Here is an 18,929-nt window from a genome sequence, read left to right on the forward strand (position 1 = left end):
GAAATTGGTAAATAGGCAAACAGTCAACATGTTTCAGGTGCATTCACAGGGCAAAACATCGGCAACACTGCTGACGTAATCAGAAGCTTCTGTGAGATCCACAGCACAAAAACAAACAAATAAATAAAAATCAAGAAAAGGTGCTTATACAAAGGTTTCACAAATTTGGGCACTTCACAAACAATAGAAATAAATGAAGCATCTCATTTTTAGTGCTATATTTTAATTAATTTAAGTAAAATGTCTCACATTATTTTCACAATCCTTCATAAATCATCTTTTACGTAACCTTTTAGCATACCTCATACTATATCATATTCTGATTGTGTTGATGCATGTCATCAAGTTATCACAGCACACACTGTTCATTGTATTTGTAGTGATACTGATTTGAGTGCAGTGCTATGTTGCATTAAAAATGAATGAAAAATTTCGTGTTTCTTTAGTAGAAAAACAGGTTGAGTTACAAAAATATCTCCTCCTTGCACAAATTCCAGAATTAATTATTTTGGTTGCAGTTTTCACCATCTAATCACTGCTCTCGTTATTTATAGTTAATCTTTCCTGCAACAATATATATATAATTACATTTTTAGAAGTTTTTTAGTTTAGTTTAGTTTTAGTTTCACCTATTTCTCCTGTAAATAATGTGGGCGTCTCTTGCTACATGACAGTGATAAATATGAAATAAAATTGTCCTTTTGCTACCTTTTTACCTTCTGACTGTGAATTGAGATTTGATGTTGTTTAGTCTATTTGTGCTGAAGTAAATTTCAGTTTTACTTGGCGCAGAATTTAATCCTGAAGACCTTTTCTTTTCCCCTGCTGATGGCAATGTCTTTAAAATTACACCTGGAACAATTACAGCTGTTAAGATGCTCAAGCACTCTCAATATCACTGATGTGTTTGGAATAATCTTGCTATATGCTTGAGGAAATTTCATAAAATGATACAGAGAGGGGTGAATGCCCCCTTAAGAGCAAAGTAGTGCAGGCGAGCATGGCAGCCAGTGTCACATCCCATTCCTGCCAGGTCTGAGGAATGTCCAGTCCTTGACACTTGTCCAATCTAAGCTATCTCAAGCTCTCTCCTCCAGCTTCACGCTGGCTAATCTCTCCTGACACCTCACACAGGCCCGACAGGGAATCACTCTACCCTGAAAACAATCCACTCCTCCTCACTCTTCACCCCAAATCAGTACCACCCCCTTTTATTTCTGTCTTCCTTATATTTCTCTTTACCATCTCCTTCCCTATCTATCCATTCCCCATTACTTCTCTGTGGCCTGCTCTTTCTCTCATGTTTCCATCTGTCTTTGTCAAACCATATTCTGCTCCTTTTCTATCGTTCTCAATCTTTCCTCCCCCTGTCTTCTCTTCTCCGTCCTCACTTCCTCGCTAGGTATATCATACCCCTGTTGATGTGAATCTGTGAAAAGAAACTGTGATTGCAGATTGAGGAATAGCCTGCATTTCCCTAAGGGCTCATCTGCATTCAAAAAAGGCATTTTACTCCACTGGAGGATGTTGCTAAAGTTGGAGAGTCTTTATCTCCAAGAGCACCTTTCCAGATGGAGAGAAGCACCACAGGATCACTTCAGGATGGGACGTGGCGGGGGGAGCATAAACACAGACATCTCTCCCTGGATGCTCGTCATCCTGGATACACTTTACATTCTCCAGAGAAAAGAGAGATAAGGGATTTGCTGATAGGATCTTTTTACTGTTTGCACTGAGTATCCATTATTCGAATTCTCGCTTCAAACAGAACAAGAAACGTACATTTCCAGTCATGTTTTTTGCTGTCGCTGCAGTTAGTCTCACAGAGCGAATGAGCTCTTTTACAGATAATTTGCCTTAATTAGTGTATTTGGGATTCAAAAATTCTCCTGAGACAAGTCACTCAAAAAATCCCATTTATTATTGAAATGTATTCAACAATTCCAAAAGATAAGATAGACAAACAAGTCATAGATTTCAATTACAAGCTGTTTGTTCTTCTCATCATATCTATAGAGGCTCCACCCTACAGAGCACAATCTCATTGGCTGCTGCGTAAAATATATGTCATTGGCTGTAGCACAGGATAACTCTGAAAAATAACAATGTAATTATGGCACGGCACATGCTAAGATGCAGACACTCACTGGTATGCACAGAATACACACATACGCGCACAAACGCAAACACGCATACACTCAAACGTGCGGTCATAATAGGCCAAGTCACTCACCCAATCAGTTTCATTCTCAAGCAAGCCATCAGGCAGCCATGTCGAGTAAATATTACCATAATGCCTGTGTGTCATTGAATATGCAGCTAATGAATGGATGACATCCAGTGAAGACACTGAAACATAAAAATTGCCCACTCACTTTCACTGTGCTTGAACGCCTCCTCTACCTCCCCATCTCACTCACTTCTGACTCTTTCTCTGCATTTGTGACTTTCTTTTCCTTGCTCGCTGCTTCTTCTTCTTCTTCTTCTTCTTCTTCTTCATTTTTAATACCTCGCAAGAAACCTTGGAGGTCGGCATAACAGAGAAGAGGAAAGGATTGGCGTTCTTCAATTGGGTTACCTCTGAGTTTGAAAATTTTCTGTATCACATAACTGGTTGTGCTGAGTGGAACATCTACATGAAGCTAGAACATTGAAAAGATTATTTATGCCCTCCTTTAATCTGAAGAGCAGCAGGACATTTGTGACAGTGCCAGAAACAGTGTGAGGTGGTTTCTGGATAGGGTATTGTCTATATTAGATGTTTTCTTCTTCAGATACACTGGAAGTGCAGAACGTATTGTTATTCTCCACATGAATAATAGTTACCTTGTTTTACCTAGAAATGAAGAAAAACACACACTGCTATGAAATAGTGAAACTCTTGATTTAAAGATTTGTTTTCCAGCTGTTAGAGCTCTGAGCTGCATCACAAATAACATCTCTCAGTCAAACAGGATATCTTCACAAGGGACAAATATATTCTCTTTTATTTATTTATTTTTTTAAATCTTGCTCGTGTTGAATATTATGCATGTCTACAAAATGAAAACACAATCTAAGGAAAATTTCACGGAACAACACTATAAGTTTCAGTCACTTCAGTCCACTGATACTGCAGCTGACTGCTGCCGCTGTGGAGAGAAGAGGTGAGATCATCCACTTAGCAGGGTTTTCATATTTGTTGATATTTCTGTGCAATGGAGCAGGGCTAAAGAGGAGAGACACTGAGAGTGAGGAGCTTTTGACCAGTGGCACTGTGGCAAGGAGTGTGGAAAAACCGGCCCACCTCCACCTAACATCCCACTCCTCCCACACACGCCCAACCGAGCTCCTCTCAGTCCTCAGGAGCTTTGCATCCAGACTTGGCTACAGAACCTGGATGTCTTGACTGATGGATACGAAGCAGAGGTGTCCGTGATGATGGAGAGAATTAGGAAAACTAGAAAGCATTCCAGGCTTTTAACACATACACCCCCTCCCCCCCGTCATACTACACTTAGTCTGAGTCTCTTCCTGTCTGACTGTCTCTGTGTCTGTGTGTTCTCAGTCTGCGTAGAGGATGAAGCCAGAGAAGGTGCTGTACTTGTTGTTGTTGCCACCGTGGGCTTTGCCTCCATCCAGTTTGATGTACACTTCGTCTCCTGCATCCAGATGGAGGATGACGCTGTTGGAGGCGTAGTCATAGTTCTGATCAGCGTCTTGGGCAATGGCACTGGCACGAACCTGCAAGGCCAGGAGCAGATAAACACATAAAGAAGAGGTAGCCTTCATAGTTGCTAAAGGTATCAGTACATTAGCTTAATGTATTTAGCAAATGCTATGAATCAGGTGTCAGTCTCTCATGCTAAGACAGATAGACAGATACTATATTCACTCTTACAAGTCTATATTACTGTAAATCTAAACTAAAAGCACTTAGCGCATGTAAGTACTCATATATCTCCAAGGATGCACAGACATTACATTTGCTATTTTGAGCAGGGAATGTGTTTGGCATTTGAGCATAGAAGCTTGTAAGAAAATACACATAGCAAATACAGTTTTGATTACAATGGTGAATATATTCAGAAAACCCCAAACTTACAGTATTAAAATTACATTATTTTTAAAGTCAACTTAGATTAACATTTAAAACAAAGCTAGCATCCTCTTCCTGTCTCCATGGTCTAAAGTTCATAGAATTTTTTTTATTGATATTCTGCTAATTAAGAAGCAGAACTGCGTTATTTATGACATGGAATAATGAAAGTGCAAAAAAGAGAAGCTTTTTTTATCATAAGAGAGCAAAAATGTTTATTCAACAGGAAGACAATTTATCATTTAGGACATACATTTCGATTTAGTTTCATTTTGAAGTATATTTTTTTTTTTTTGACAAATATATCTTTTTAATATTGATATTAAACCTACAAAACCGACCCAAAACTCTAGCCTCTGTGTCAGGCAGATTTATGGTTTCAATCAAGCCAGGGGTCTTTTGCAGAGCTATTGTTCGACCTTGAAGCAAAATGCGCTCCAAAAGTCTCAGAAATGCAACAACAGGGCTTACTCTGGGGGGGTCACAGTGTGGAGGAAATTAGAAGAAACAAAACATAAAAGATGTTTACTGAGTATAAGCAGAAATATCTGATAACTAAGAGGAGTGATGGGAATCGCTGGAATGAGTTTGCATCAAAAAGAGGAAAAGAGAACTTTGTTGTTGTTGTTTTTGGGTTTGCAGCTTCTGTCTGGCCACATGTGTGTATGTGTGTGTTTGTGTCCCTGCGTGCCTGTGTGTTTTGGCACTCTGTCTGCAGGACATTTGGAGCAGTTTCTAAATAACCTGTCCGGGGTAATTAAGACATCCACTACAAACGTGCTGTGTTTTTAAGTGTAGGTGCAGTCCCACATGAGTCTTGAAACAATAGCTGTGGTTTATTGCATTTGTGTACTTGTGTGTGTGGCAGAGAGCTGTTCTAACAGTGATTATTTAAGTAGGAATGAGTACTGCATAATGCTTTTCAATTCAATTCAATATTTATATAGCTAAATCACAACAAAAGTTGCCTCAAGCTGCTGTATAGTGTAAAGTAAAAACCCTACAACGATGCAGAGAAAACAGAGAAACCCCCAACAACCATATGACCCCGTATGAGCAAGTGCTTGAGCAACAGTGGGAAGGAAAAACTCCCTTTTAACAGGAAAAATCCTCCAGCAGAACCAGGCTCAGGAAGTGGCAGCCATCTGCCACAACCTGTTGGGGTGAGGGGAGGGAGACAGGGTATAGACACGCTGTGAAAGGGAGCCATACTAATAATAACTAATGATTACATGCACAGAGGTGTATAAACACATAGGGAGTGGAAAACGTGACTGAAGAAGAAATACTCAATGCATCATGGGAATCCCCCAAGAACCTACACCTACTGCACCGTAACTAAAGGAGGATTCAGCGTCACCTCATCCAGCCTTAGCTACATGCTTTTTTTTTAAAAAAAAGGACAGTTTTAAGCCCAATCTTAAAACCAGAGAGGATATCTGTCTCCCAAATCCAAACTGGGAGCTGGTTCCACAGAAGAGGGGCCTGGAAGCTGAAGGCTCTGCCCCCATTTTACTTTTAAATACCCTAGGAACCACAAGTAAGCCTGCCTTCTGAGAGCAAAGTGCTCTATTGGGGTGATCCATAGCTATGAGGTAAGATAAGATGGGGCCCGATGATTCAAGAACTTTCTGAAGCTTCATTTTAAAGACTAAAATCTTTAGCCTTCCTGTTTTCCAGCTGAAAGGTAAAGAGTGAAATTAAAGGCAAACCAGCTGAATGAAGATCCTAAGTTGGTCAACAACAGCTTTTATGAAAGCCTTATTCTCAATTCTCACTTCAGTCTGGCAGTAGTGCCATGCATTATTTTGTGTTGTTTTGCTTCTAGCACATTCGATTTTAAATTAAAAGAGTGCTCATCCAATTTATTATTACACTCCTACAGTATCATTCTCATGATGGTCTTTTTTATGTCTGCAGCAGTAGCAGAGATATTGGTTTTTTTTTTGTTTTGTTTTTTTGTTCACTCAACAGAGTCTGCTTCCTTGACAAAAATCTGGCACCAGTTCAGCTGGAGACAGTGGTGTGTTGCACAAGTAGCAGCTAATATAGCCTCGAGCTGTAAGCTTTAAGCAGAGATGAGGAGTGGGCTCAAAGGCTCTAGTATTCCAACTTCTTTCTAACTTCACACCTCCAAATTATTTTTCAGATTTAAACTTCATTAGTGACACCAGTTGAAGAAACATAAGGCTTTATACAACCTTTTAAAAACACATTTAGAAATTATTCTCAAGATCTGAAAGTGTAAAATTGGCTTTAAACAATGAATATTAGCTCCGAGGAAGCGTTCACTTTAATGTGGAGTGAACAGACTCATTGCTCTTCTTCACCCCCTTTTATTTAGGACTAGAGTAATAGGCTGGTAATCCTGAAATACAAATGCAGAAAACCATGTGGATTTTACAGCTTAATGGTAGGATGATCAGTCACGATGACCCCTAAAGGAAACAGCCAAGAAAAGGAAAAGAAGAAGAGGTAGGATGTTCTTTATGGGACAAGTCTGTAGCTTCAATTATACCAAATGCTGAAAATCAAACTTAAGGCAAACGGCAGAGAAGGAAGCAAGAAGTGGATGTGGATTCAGTAAATATACATAAACTGGTAATAGTAATTAACAGCAAAGGAACTGGAGCCAAATATTCTTTTTGTTTTACGCTAGTGAAAATAATGACACAAACACAATCAGCATGTCCTTGATATATGACACATGCCTCAAACAAGGAAGAACCACATCACTGGTAATCTGTGTTTGTCTTTCATCGCTTTCTTTTCTAGACTTAATTGTTATGTACATCACAAAAACATCACAAAAGCTGCGATGTGATGGTGCAAGGCCTTTCCACCATAGACCTCAGAGCTGGTGTAGATCCCTATGTAACACTCTGACATAGATGTGTGCCTATAACAAATCATTTTGTGGGTGTTTAAATGTAAAAAGTCTGTGATCTAAATGTAAAGACTAAAAGATACCAGCTTTAATTTTTATTGCATATTTACCGCTCTGGAACAACTTGTGAAAAAAAACAAAAACTAGATGAGATCATAGAGTGAACTTGTTTAAGGTTAGAACAATTCAGCATTTACACCTGAACTTGTGGAGCATCGTTATCGTTAATGTGGACTCCTTATTTTGTGATTAACTGATTCTGACTCTCTTTTAGTGCTATGTTTGGTCCCTACCAACTTCTCTGGGAAATTGTCGACTTCATATCAGGTAAATTCTCCACTATGCTCACCAGCTAATTGTGCAAGAACATGTCTACTGTTTTTTAGAAAACAGCTGCTTCTTGCCTGAAATGGCAATAAGAAGGCAGTGTGGGTGAACTAAAACAGTAGATCTGAGGCCAGAAAGCTAAACAATGACCTGTAACTTAGTATAACACTCTGTAAAGCAGAAGTCAACTAAGAATTCCCTGCATTTTCATTGTTAATTACGCTTGTTGTGGTTTTTAAATCGCTATTGTTTATAATCTTTTTCACTCAACCAGTGTTGTGCTTGGTGTAGAGGACAAAAAAAAAGACAAAAAGCAAAACACACACAAAAAAAGTGTAACTCTCTACTTAGCGTCTGCATTGTGTCTCAGTGCTATTAAACAGTTACTAACTAGACAAACTGCATCATATGTAACTCAAATGGAGCACAATCGAACATGAAGATCATTAATTCTCTAGAGATGGAAAAAAAGAAAGCACTGTACATCCTTAAAAGTATCTTGTGGTTAAATAAGCCTATTAAGCACTTAGTCTGGTCAGTAAGGTTGAATCCAAATCAATAGTTCGTGTGCATTTGCAGTGTTTCTTGTGGCTCATTATGGGGTCTCCGAAGTCTATTTCAGGCCTATCTTTAACTCAGTGTCCACAAATCTTTAAATCTGGGATTTTTGAGTGGGAGTCGACAAGCAGCTCAACAGGCATGCCCAATAATGCCGAGAATGCCCAATAATTAGTTGCCCTGTTTAAAGGGAACACACACAACAGGCATATTGACAAATGTTTGGGCAAGCCAGCTACTGACAGAGCTCTCCTGCACAGAAGGTATCACTGGTGCCAAATCTAATGGGGAACCTAAAACAGATTTTCTTTGCATTTAAATGTATAAAATAATAATAATATATAGATTATTTGTGTAATTTAAATATATATCATTGACTAATGAAGCATTTTTTAAATTAAAAAATGTTTTTCTATTGTCTTTCCTGCTACAACAGCTAATGCTGTCAGCACTAAACTCTTAGCTCATCTTCTGTTGATTTTTGAAAACCTGCTGTTGGAAACATAAAAGTGTGCAGAGGATGTGCAGAGGCGTACAAGTCTTATTAAAATAGCAAATGTAAAGCTTTCATGAACTCAGCATTCAGTAGTTTGAATAACTGTTACATGAGCTCGACCTGACAATTATGTGTATTTATAAAATGATTTATTTAAAATTCTGCATTTTTAAACTTTACATGGTTCAAGATTGAAAAGCTTCTGATAGAAACCACAAAATTCTTTCAGGGAAGCTTTTTGGAGCCAGTAAGTGCTTCTCTGCTGCAGCGATACAATGATGAACAGCCCAGCGTACACAAAAGGCTACAGTGGGTCGTGAAATCAAAAACAGAGGTGTTCTTTAACCGCAACTGTAAAAAGCATTTGAGTCTCAAGATGTCCTATTTAGGACACCGTATTTACAACCTGTTATGTATGCTGTTAATGCTACATCTTACTTTTGGTGCAGCTACATTTCTGCTAATACCTCGAGAAAGAAATGGCTTTGTCTGTATTAACATGTGTGACAACGATTCTGCTATAGAGTCAACATAATGCAAAATCTTATACTTTGTTACTTGCAGATGTGTTTTATGAACTCTTCTTTGCATTACCTTTAGCTCACTGCTTTAAATTCAAGTCAAGACTGACACTTCTTCAGCTTTCCACTTTTTAAAAAAAAAGTATCGATTAAACAAATGCTTGATAAAAGACTGTGAAATTCATAATTAACAAGTGAGATAGACGTAAGAAAGGTGGAAAGTTGTGGAGGGCGTGACAAGTTCTCTAACAGCACGCTGTGGACAGTGTCACACTAGTACGAAATGTGCAAATAATGTAAAGGCTAATTTTGGATAATGAAATTCCGAGGAGAGGTTTTAAGATCCAGAAGTAATATATGGAATATTGTACATTTTTTTTCTTATTGTTTATCCGCCTGATTAAATCTAGCGCAGCTCATATCGATGTGCAAACAAAACCTCCTGTTCTGATTCTAAGATGCCAGCGTCCGGTGCATAGTAATACGAAATGATATGCAATGAGTGTGCAAAGTCAACACCATCTTATTAGAGGGTTACCGCCTTGGATTGTAGGGGAAGCAGGTGATGATGGCTCTGGAGGATTTGTCAGCTGAGATTTTTAATGAAACTTTACCAAAATATTTGCTTTGCAGGCAGTCGCACAGACGCGGAAAACCTTTGGCAATGTCACAGATGTGTAATATCGTTAAGTTATTCTCTTTTCTTGCTCTTTAAAGGGCTAAATTTAGGCCATCTTGAAGTAAATGATTTATGGGATTTTTTTGGGGGGGAGGAGATGAACAATACAAATATAACGTTTTCTTTTGGCAGAGATGGAATGAGCAAAGCCCTGGTGAAAGCAAACTTCCCTGAAATCCTTCTAGTTCATCCACAGTGATATTTTTGTTTTGTTTTGTTTCTTTGCTCTAATGGTTTTTATCCCCTTCTGAGACTAACTGCCGCAGTCTAGACCTCCTTCGCTTGCTTTCAGTGATAAGCATGCATGAATAAAACCTCTCACTATTTTTGAAATAATGATCAGGGAGCTCCTATTGGAGCTGTTTTTCTTTTTCTCTTTTCTCTCCCCCTCCCGCTTTCACTTCTCTGCACAAAACTTGCTTGCGATATGAGCCAGAGGTCTAAATTCAGGGTATGGCAGATGTATAGCCAGAGATGAGCAGGACAAACAGCCAACTGGCAGTGCGTGACCTTGACACGGAATATGTAGAGGAACTTTGACAAGACAAACAAAGCGTGAGGCCGTAAGCGGCGGCTCCAGCAATGGTAAATGAGGTGTCAGGCGATGTTGTCTTCCTCGTGGCTGCTCGTGCATGTTTGAATCCGTCATATCATCAACATGATGGCCTTTATTGAATAATATTTAAGACAAAAAAATACAGGGCTGTGCTTGGACTTAATAATACATGCCTGTAACAGTGCAGTTTCTCTTAAATGTGAATGTTACAGCTATCAGTAATGATAGCATTAATCTGAAGGATGAATTTGTGGAGCATTATTAAAACCGTCACTCATCCTCAGTCACTTGGGATTTCCTTTACAATCAACCTATTATCTAAAAGGCGCTTTGCATTATTTTCATTCAGCTGGCGCAGCTTGCTGAGTTTAATTGTAAACTCTGTAAAAATTCAGTTTTTTTTCTTTGTCTGTTGTCTGCCACGAGACAGGCCTGAAACATCTCAATGGGACAAGAGGCTTTGTCACCGTGACAAGGACATGTCTCGTGGCTTCTCTGACAGGGATTTGTTGACTTGATGTTGAGCCTCCATTTTGGATCAACGAGTCTATTGGTCCCCTTTAAATCAAAGTGTACTGCCATCTAATTGTGTTTGAACATTCCAGCCGTGAACCGCATGCCTAATGGCAGCTTAGATAGCACGCCATCTCTACCGAGCCCTATTCAACGCATTCCTGCGACACACGTGCAAACGCATACACGCACCATGACAGAGCGACACAAAGAGAGACATGCTACATGGAAATGCATTTTTATGCAGCCGCGTGCACTAGAGACACAATTTTACTAAAGTAATGAGAACAGGAAAGTACGAGGGGTTGCAAGAGAATTGTACTGTCAGAAAGTGGCATGTGTTTACACGTTCATTTGTTGGAGACCTAAGTGAAAACATGATAAGAGAAGTGAAATGGTAAGAGCAGATTTGCCATCTGTCAGAAGCGAGTAAAAAAAGTTCTCCTGAATTAATTTCACCAGCTGTTCTCTTTGTACCTGCTCAACCTGCTTTGAAACGCAGTGACTTTACAGCACAGACCTCTGACTGTTTATGAAATTGCCTACAGTAATGCTTAAGGTGAGTTTGGTATCAGGTGTTAGTTCATTAGTTTATAGCATGTAGCAGCAGTACGTGATACAAATACCGTAAAACCTTTTCCCAGGGCCTGATTATTAGTATTGCAGTTTATCAGTGGTGACAAAGAGGATGAAACTCGGGCAGCTTCTCCTGAAAGAGCCACTGAAAGAAGCCTGTCAGAGGAAACAGCGGTGGGGGAGAAAAAAAGAGGAATGAACTTTGACCTGCAATCCAGCCACTCTTTTCTTTGTTGTGTCTGCTTCATCGCGGTCAGTTAATTACCGAGATACACAGCACAGTCTGCCTCGAGCATCACCACCAAAACCACAATCACTGCTTCTAGCATTGTCTGAAAAGACACTTTCACTGCAAAATTTTCAACCTTTGTTCACACTGAGCCTGTTTTCCAGTTTGTTTCATAGTAATCCTCGAGGCACCGAGAGTTTCCTTTATTCTACCGAGAAAGCTACAAAAAAGGCAAAGTGGGTTTCTGTATATGTGTTGGATGACAGCGAGAATGTCAGCTTTGTTATGACGTGCATTTTTTCGTATAGTAGTCTGTGTCGTTCTTACTGGGCAGTTGTTGATATTTTACCCATACTCATTTTAAGGAGGGCATGAAGTGTTAAACGCGCTGAGTTATGTAGCAGACTGTGAGTCATTTGGAGCCATTGACTTGCTGCTTTCCTGTGAAGAGGGAGAGAATAATTGTGGGTATCAGTGAAGACTGAAATCGGGGGACATCTAAATGTCAGGGGCGTGAGGAGAGAGAGAGAGATGTTTGCATAAGAGGGCCAGGGGCACTTGTCTATCTCCCATATGGCCCTCATTATAATGAAGAAGCCTTGTGAGTCAACACCATAGCATCCTTGAGTCAGCCAGTCACAGGAGACAATCCATAGCCTATTTTGGACCGTATGTTTCAGGTCTCTCAGTACTTGAGATATTAGACATTATCAGTATTTCACGAGTTACTTAATCTGAGATGCCAGCTCAGATGGTCTGTGCACTGCTGAGCTGTAATAGCTCTCTATTTGAGAAGCTCAGTGTAAAATGTTTTAAAAGTAATTGAATGATTACTGACAAGTGGTGGGCAGCTTTCGAGCAACTTTTGAAACTTCACCAATAAATGATAGATTTTCTCTCAGTGCTTTCAGATGACAGCCCGATGTCATCTTGACATTTCCAATCTGTGTGGTATTTCCTAACAACGTGGGCCAATCTTCATTTAATAGCCCTCGCACCTAATTAGGCCAGCTCTAATGTTCCACTCGGCAGAGTGTCAAATCCAATGTCCAATTACACAGCAGATCAAGGCCAAAGGTCCACCTTCACTACCTCTCAGGCTGATTATAGAAGAAGTGCCATAATATACATCATATTGAAACAGGTCTGTCAGAAGAAGAAAGAAATGCACATACATGGGCACACACGCTTCCACACACACGCATAAGGGGATCAATACCGCAGGCAAAGAGGGACTGAGGGTAGCTCACTAAAACCCCGCCTGTCTATTTCAGACAGAGTCTCTCTGTTACACCAGGCGAACGCACAGAGGCCTCTCAGTGCTGAAGTCAGACCACGATGAAGAATAGCAGGTCTGAACATTACCAGAATGTTAAAATCAATCAAGTCGAAGTATTGATGTATTTGTGTGCAGATAATCGACGAGAATGCAACGATTACTTCATTTTTTACACTTTAAGAATGAAAATGACTGAAAATCTGCCTTCTTTTCTGAAATCTTATTTGGTTTAATTAAAACTTAACTTGTTTGTTGCACCTTTTTTTCTTCTTCTAAAACATATGTCAATAATCGAATCAAGCAGTGCAGACCTTCTCCAGATGGCTCAGCTTCCCTTGTTTAATGCTGGGATTGACACCAGATGCTAAACACAATGCGTGGGTTTCACCTGGATACACAGCAACAAGATAAACAGCCTTGTGCTCATGTGTATCAGAGCTGAAGTCCCACCTGGAGGTGTCTTTATGAGAAGAGATGGGCTGAGGCAAATGGTTTGACTGAGAAATGACATGTGACTGAGATGGGTTTTGGTTAAAAAAAAAAAAAAATACAAAGATTTTTCCTATGGATGAGTTGAAGGATGGTTCACTTTAACTTATTCTGTTGTAGTGCAATGCATCACTTGAAAGAACCGAAGAATATTGATGGCATTGTGTTTTAGGAAATCGATCCTGTGATACAGCAACCCGGATTCTCTTTTTTAAAAAAGTTTTTCTTTTTCAGAAGATGAAAACTTTCTGCTCTTTTAAAAAAGTGAGCTTCTGTAGACCAGATGCAGAGGAGAGATGGAGGGCAGTGCACAGTTGGGGTGGGTTGAGGCTGTGGGTTAGAAAGGAGGGGCAATCATGCACGCGTGTGTGTGTGTGAGCATGTGCGAATGTGTGTGTATGTAAGGATGAGACTGCTGCGGTAATTGCCAGGGAAGAGCCATGTGCACGAAGGACGTTGAAGCTTATTAAAGGAGGAGACAGAGTGATTATTCACTATGGTCCTCTTGAGAGACTGACGCCGAAGTCATTGCTTTTAATTAACTCTGAAACGGTTTTGCGGATTAATAACAATATTAAGAAGGGAACGGAGAGGAAAAGCGCAAACACATCCTGGATCTGGTTCAAGCTTTTTAATTACAATTAAATAGACTCGATGGCACAATAGCACAATAACTATCTCTTTTCTGTCCTCTTTCTTTCTTCTCCTTTTACTGCGTCTATTAAATTTATCTTCTTATAGCTGCTGCCATGTCTCTCAGGATGTGTCCAAGACAGGTTGTAGCAAAGCATTGATTTATTGGAAAGAGTTTAGGATCGGTTGGGATATTTGGCACAAAAATAAAAAGAACATGCAAAGAAGAAGCCAAAAAAAAAAAAGTGTGAGAAGAGAAAGCTGGAAAGTGAATAAAGTGTGCTGTGCTGAAAATAGATTTTCCTTATGTTTGTTTACCAAAAACTGCAACTTTTTGCTCTAGCTTGAAAAGTGTCAAAGTTCTGGAGACAGTGTTTGGATTCCACTTGGTGCCCTTTGCCAAGTTAAAACACAAAGTGGAAGAAGCGGAGAAGAAATAAAGTAACCTCTGGATGCTTATGTTCGAAACAGCTTGTAAGAACCCCAGGAGAAGGAGGTGCACATGCTGGAGTAAAACAGTTCTGCAAGGCCTGGAAAACCCACCACTTCAATAACGCCAAAAGATGATAAAATACTAGTATTGTCTGCAATTCCCTGGCCTCCCCTATCCCAACTCACAATGTAGCTTTTTGCTGCCTTAATGAGCTGAGTAAAGCACCAGTGTGACTGTAGGAGTTTCAGTTTGACTCTGAACACTTCAGCAGAGATGTAGCATAAGTTGCCCAACATTTATAACTATTCACAGTCATTTACACAAACTAAGTCTCTGGGGCCTCCTCCATCAGCCAAGCAACCTAATAAACATCATGAAAGGACTGAACATTTATGCATAAGCTGTGCATAGGACACAGGAAGACAGAGAAAGAGAAGCAGTTACCACTTTATAAACATTACGCAGGTCTCTGGTGATGCACACTGTGTGCGTCTAACTTAAGTACCTCCACACCCTCCTCTTGGGAGCACAATGAAGCGGGAACAGAAGGCGTTTTATAGGAACATATGTTCTTCTTCCCCTATTATATATCAATGCTTTTACGCCCACCCAGAAACATTACTGTTGAGTGAGACGTTATACTGTATATAGAAGGCAAATGTTGTAACTCTTTTTTTCTCCCTGGGTTTGAACTTGGTGAGGTTAAAGGATTTAACCTCTATCTCCCTGGGTGACACAGTAGTTTCACACCAAATCTTATTTCATCTCTAAATCTCACATATCATGACCACAGCACTTGTTATTGAGCACCCCATATTAACTATTGCATATTTACATTTTTATAAACAGCTCACTTAACATTACAAAAGGGGAAAAATAGCCATTATATGTTTTATAGTATTTAATAAATGTGAAGCAGGTCTTTTAAATTGCATTTGGAGGCTGAGTCTCAGAGGATCAATCTCATTGCTGTGTACCAGGCTGTGAATCACTGTGAAACTCTGAATGTGGTCCAAATATAATACATTTCATGTGATTTGAAACAAGTGTTCTCATATGATGTTAATTTAAAGCTGAAATGTCTGTCACATTTCCAAAACAATGAATATTGTGTCTCAGTTTGGGTAAAGTATTCTGACCATCCATGGTGGCAAGGAATTAAGTGCAGCAGAGCTTGTAACGCATCCAGTTTCAGCCCACATTAGTAAAGCATAATAATGTGTGAAGTGCAATGTGAAGGTTATTATTTTTATTATTGTTATTTGCCATGATTTCTTCTCCTATAATAGAGATTTTATTGTTTCGTGTGCAGGTTGCAGGTTGAAACGTGAAATCAGGTAAAATAGATCTGTTTTTATAAACACGGATATTAATTTCTTTACTGCAAATACTGCTTTTTGGTGTCTGTGATTACACTTGCAGCAAACTACAGTGTTTGACATGGGCTCAGCCACAAGCTGGTTAAGCAAAACAAAGAATAACTGTAGCATGGCATCCGATCTGCTTACAGGCAAACCATTTTACTGAGCCGTTTTGAAGATAAGAGATCTGACGGCGGGTGGGAAGCCTGATCTGGTACGCATTGCCAACCTGAGAAGACCCTCCGGGGCGCACAATAATGTTAGCTCCCCATTAAAATGATGCATCAAAGAAAGCGATAATATATCACGCAGACGTCCTAATGCATTTAATACGACTGTAAAGGCAGATGGATTGGTCCGCGGTGTCCGCTGAGCTTCCACATGTAATGTACAGTTAATATGTTGTAAGCGAAATTTCACATTTCCCCATCTGCTACTTTCACTCACAGCGACTATGAGTATAAAGTTATGTCGCAACAGAATGTTATAATAATAATATTATTATTAATAATACTTACAATAACCCTCCCTACTGACATTTATATGGAGTATAATTCGTCCTCCGAAACTGATAAAACGAAAGTAAAGCCCTCTGGAAAATTCAGTCTTGTAGGTTAAAAAATACTTTCTACTTCTGCAATTTGATTTAATAAACACTCGAGCGTTTTCACTCTAAAACAATTTAGATACTCAACTCCTTCCTCACGTTGCTTCCACTTCAGGAAAATCGATACGCACGATAGTTTTTTCCCTTTTCTCTCTTTTTTTTTGGTGGGGGGGGGGGGGGGGGGCTAATTTTACAGTGTACAAGCAAAAAGATCGGTCGCACCCCACGCTCAGTCCACACCGTGACCGTCCTCTAGATCGCTGGACGCGGCAGTGTCAGGACGCATCATGCAAAGAGGGGACGCACTTGCAAACGGTCAACACATCTTTATCTCTAGGCGCGGTGTATGCCACAGCTGCGCGCTCTAGGCTTTAGAGGCGGACGACAGATGCCCAACTTGTCTCGCAATGTCACTTTTTATTTGCAGGGTGTGTCATGAAGCTACTTCTTTAAGCAGGAGAGCCACAGAGGAAGCGGGAGAGGACAGGAGAGTGAGCATCAGAGGAGTCAGATAGTCTTACGCTGAGAAAGAAAACTCAGAAAAAGTTTCAAAGCACTAACCTGGCCATTCTTGCAGAGGTCTGCCCACATGCTTGTGCCGTCCCCTCCTCTCATCAGCACATGGTAGATGAAGAAGTATGTACCCGGTATGCTGCAGATGAACTTGCCCGAAATGCCATCATAGTTGTTGCCCAAGTTGGTGACCACATCGTCAAACTTGAGGATCTCGTAGCCTTCGTGGGGATTTTTAAGCCCTGCATAGAAGGCCACCCGAGGTACTGTGCTGTAGGTGGCTGTGCTGATAGCTCCGTTACCCCCCAGACCCAAAATCCCAGTCCTTCCTTGATCTCCTCTGTCACCAGGAGGTCCAGCTGGTCCTGGTGGCCCTGGTGGCCCTGGTTCTCCCGGCGGTCCAGGTGGTCCCGGCTTGCCTGGCCTGCCAGGCTTCCCCTGTGGGCCCTGCAGTAAGGTGGAGGGTGGAAGCACATTGCTGTGGTCACTCAACGCCTCTGCCTCAGCCTGAAGACCGGTGGAGCTCGTGCTGCTGGCTGGAGTGCCTTTGTTCATGTAGGGATCACACACCATACGGCAGGTGCCCAGCATCTCATAGTGGCTGGCATCTGTACCCACGGAGCTGACGAGCACGGGGATGAGCACCACCAGCACCAGGACCAGCATAACCCCTACGGCAGCCGCCACCAGGGTCTTCCTCCCGATGCTGAGTCGGGGAAGAGGCTGCGCTGCCAGCGTGGGTCTCCCGGGGGCGGAAATGGTGACTGCTTGGTGTGGGGAGCCTGTCACCGAGGAAAGGGATCCACAGATCCCAAGAAGAGTTGCAAGAGGAGCGGCGAGTGTGTGAGGGTGAGACAAAGACCCACATACACTTGATACACCTCACTGCTCCACTAACTCACTCTAAAGTAACCAAGCAGTCACTCACACACACAAAAAATACTTAAGGAAACCCAAGCATCCACACGAAGACATTCAGCACGTACTTACAAACACAATCTGACTTGTGAGAAGAAGCAAGAAGGATGCAGAGCCCAAAGGAATGGAGTGAGAGACAGAGGGAGCGAGACAGAGAGAGTGAGTGAGAGAGAGAGAGAGGATGATGAGAGTGGGTGAGTGTGAGAGAAACAGAGCAGTCACTGGATCTCTGTGACTGTGTGTCTGTGTGTGTGTGTGTGTGTGTATGTGTGTACGTATAGTGAGTTAGTGGAGCCGGATTCTCAGGCTTGGCTTTTTATACGGCAGAGCAGCGGAGCCTCCCCCCTTCCCCTCTGCTCCCCTACCGAGTGAGGGGCTGGTGTGGCTACGTCCCCTTCTCTCTCTCTCTCTCTCTCCCTCTCTCTCTCTCTGGCTCACTCAGTAGAAGGACTCTCATCACACTGCATTTCTTTCAGCCACGCTCCGAAACCACAGAGGAACCACAACAACCCCCTGACCACCTTGCTCCCCCTCTTTCAACCTTCTCGTTCCTCCTCTCCTTGCTTTCCCTCCTTTCCCCACTTGGGATGTTGTTTCTATCTCCTTTGCTTTTTCCTCTCTCTCATCAGCATCCAGTCTCTAAAAATAAAGATGGAGCTGTGGAAAGCCAATCTTTTTTTTTTTTTTCCTGGAGGTGGGTTCTAAAGATTCATGCATATATGTGCAGACACAAGACAACATTTAAGTCTTCCATGCCAGGAAATGCTAGCAGCTTCTCAGGAAAAAAAAAGGTGCTAATTATAAAAGTTAATGCCAAGAACAGACCAATGAGCCAACAGAATGACCATACAACCACACATGTAACCTGTTCTTAAAGGTTTGAGTGTGGGTTTTTTTTTTTTTTTTAATGATCTCGGTGGAACATCACATGTCTACCCCACTCTTCGGGGCAGCTGGCATTGACGCTCCTCTGCTGATATTTTTTTTTCTCTACTCCCCTTCCCCCTGTGTCAATAAGACTGTTTCTTTTCTCCACCTGAATGTGCTGACACCATTTATTATTTGTGTCTTTTTTTAGGTATCGATTTCATGGTTTTTATCAAATTAAGGGTCCTTGTTGGGAGGAAAAAAAATCCATATGCAGCAGTGATGTCATTTGTTTGACATTTTCATCCCTTGGTGTGATGAATGGTAAAGTAAGAAAGCAAATGACAAAGTTTGAACGTAGTCATCATGAAATGTGTGTTTGGGTTGCAGCAATTTTGTTTTGCTTGTT

At 41.0% G+C, this 18,929-nt stretch overlaps 1 protein-coding gene across 1 annotated transcript; it reads right to left on the reverse strand.

Moving 5' to 3' along the window:
• Positions 1-1,899: 1,899 nt before the first annotated feature.
• c1ql1l2 (complement component 1, q subcomponent-like 1-like 2) lies at positions 1,900-18,035 on the reverse strand. Its single transcript, XM_084925445.1, has 2 exons — positions 16,784-18,035; positions 1,900-3,723 (listed from the first exon to the last, which is right to left on the reverse strand). The coding sequence occupies exons 1-2, from the start codon at positions 17,399-17,401 to the stop codon at positions 3,544-3,546; spliced, it is 798 nt and encodes a 265-aa protein (XP_084781571.1). The 5' UTR covers positions 17,402-18,035; the 3' UTR covers positions 1,900-3,543.
• Positions 18,036-18,929: the final 894 nt, after the last annotated feature.

This window comes from Perissodus microlepis, chromosome 4, assembly GCF_051167445.1.
Source record: "Perissodus microlepis isolate ML-2025 ecotype Zambia chromosome 4, ASM5116744v1, whole genome shotgun sequence".
In the NCBI taxonomy this organism is placed as follows: domain Eukaryota; kingdom Metazoa; phylum Chordata; class Actinopteri; order Cichliformes; family Cichlidae; genus Perissodus; species Perissodus microlepis.

Excerpts from the sequence above, each read along its gene's own strand:
- c1ql1l2 (XM_084925445.1), bottom strand. The coding sequence starts at position 17,401 with ATGCTGGTCCTGGTGCTGGTGGTGCTCATCCCCGTGCTCGTCAGCTCC. Across the intron at positions 3,724-16,783 it reads ACCTCTGCAAGAATGGCCAG|GTTCGTGCCAGTGCCATTGC; the intron begins GTTAGTGCTTTG and ends CTGGCCTTGCAG.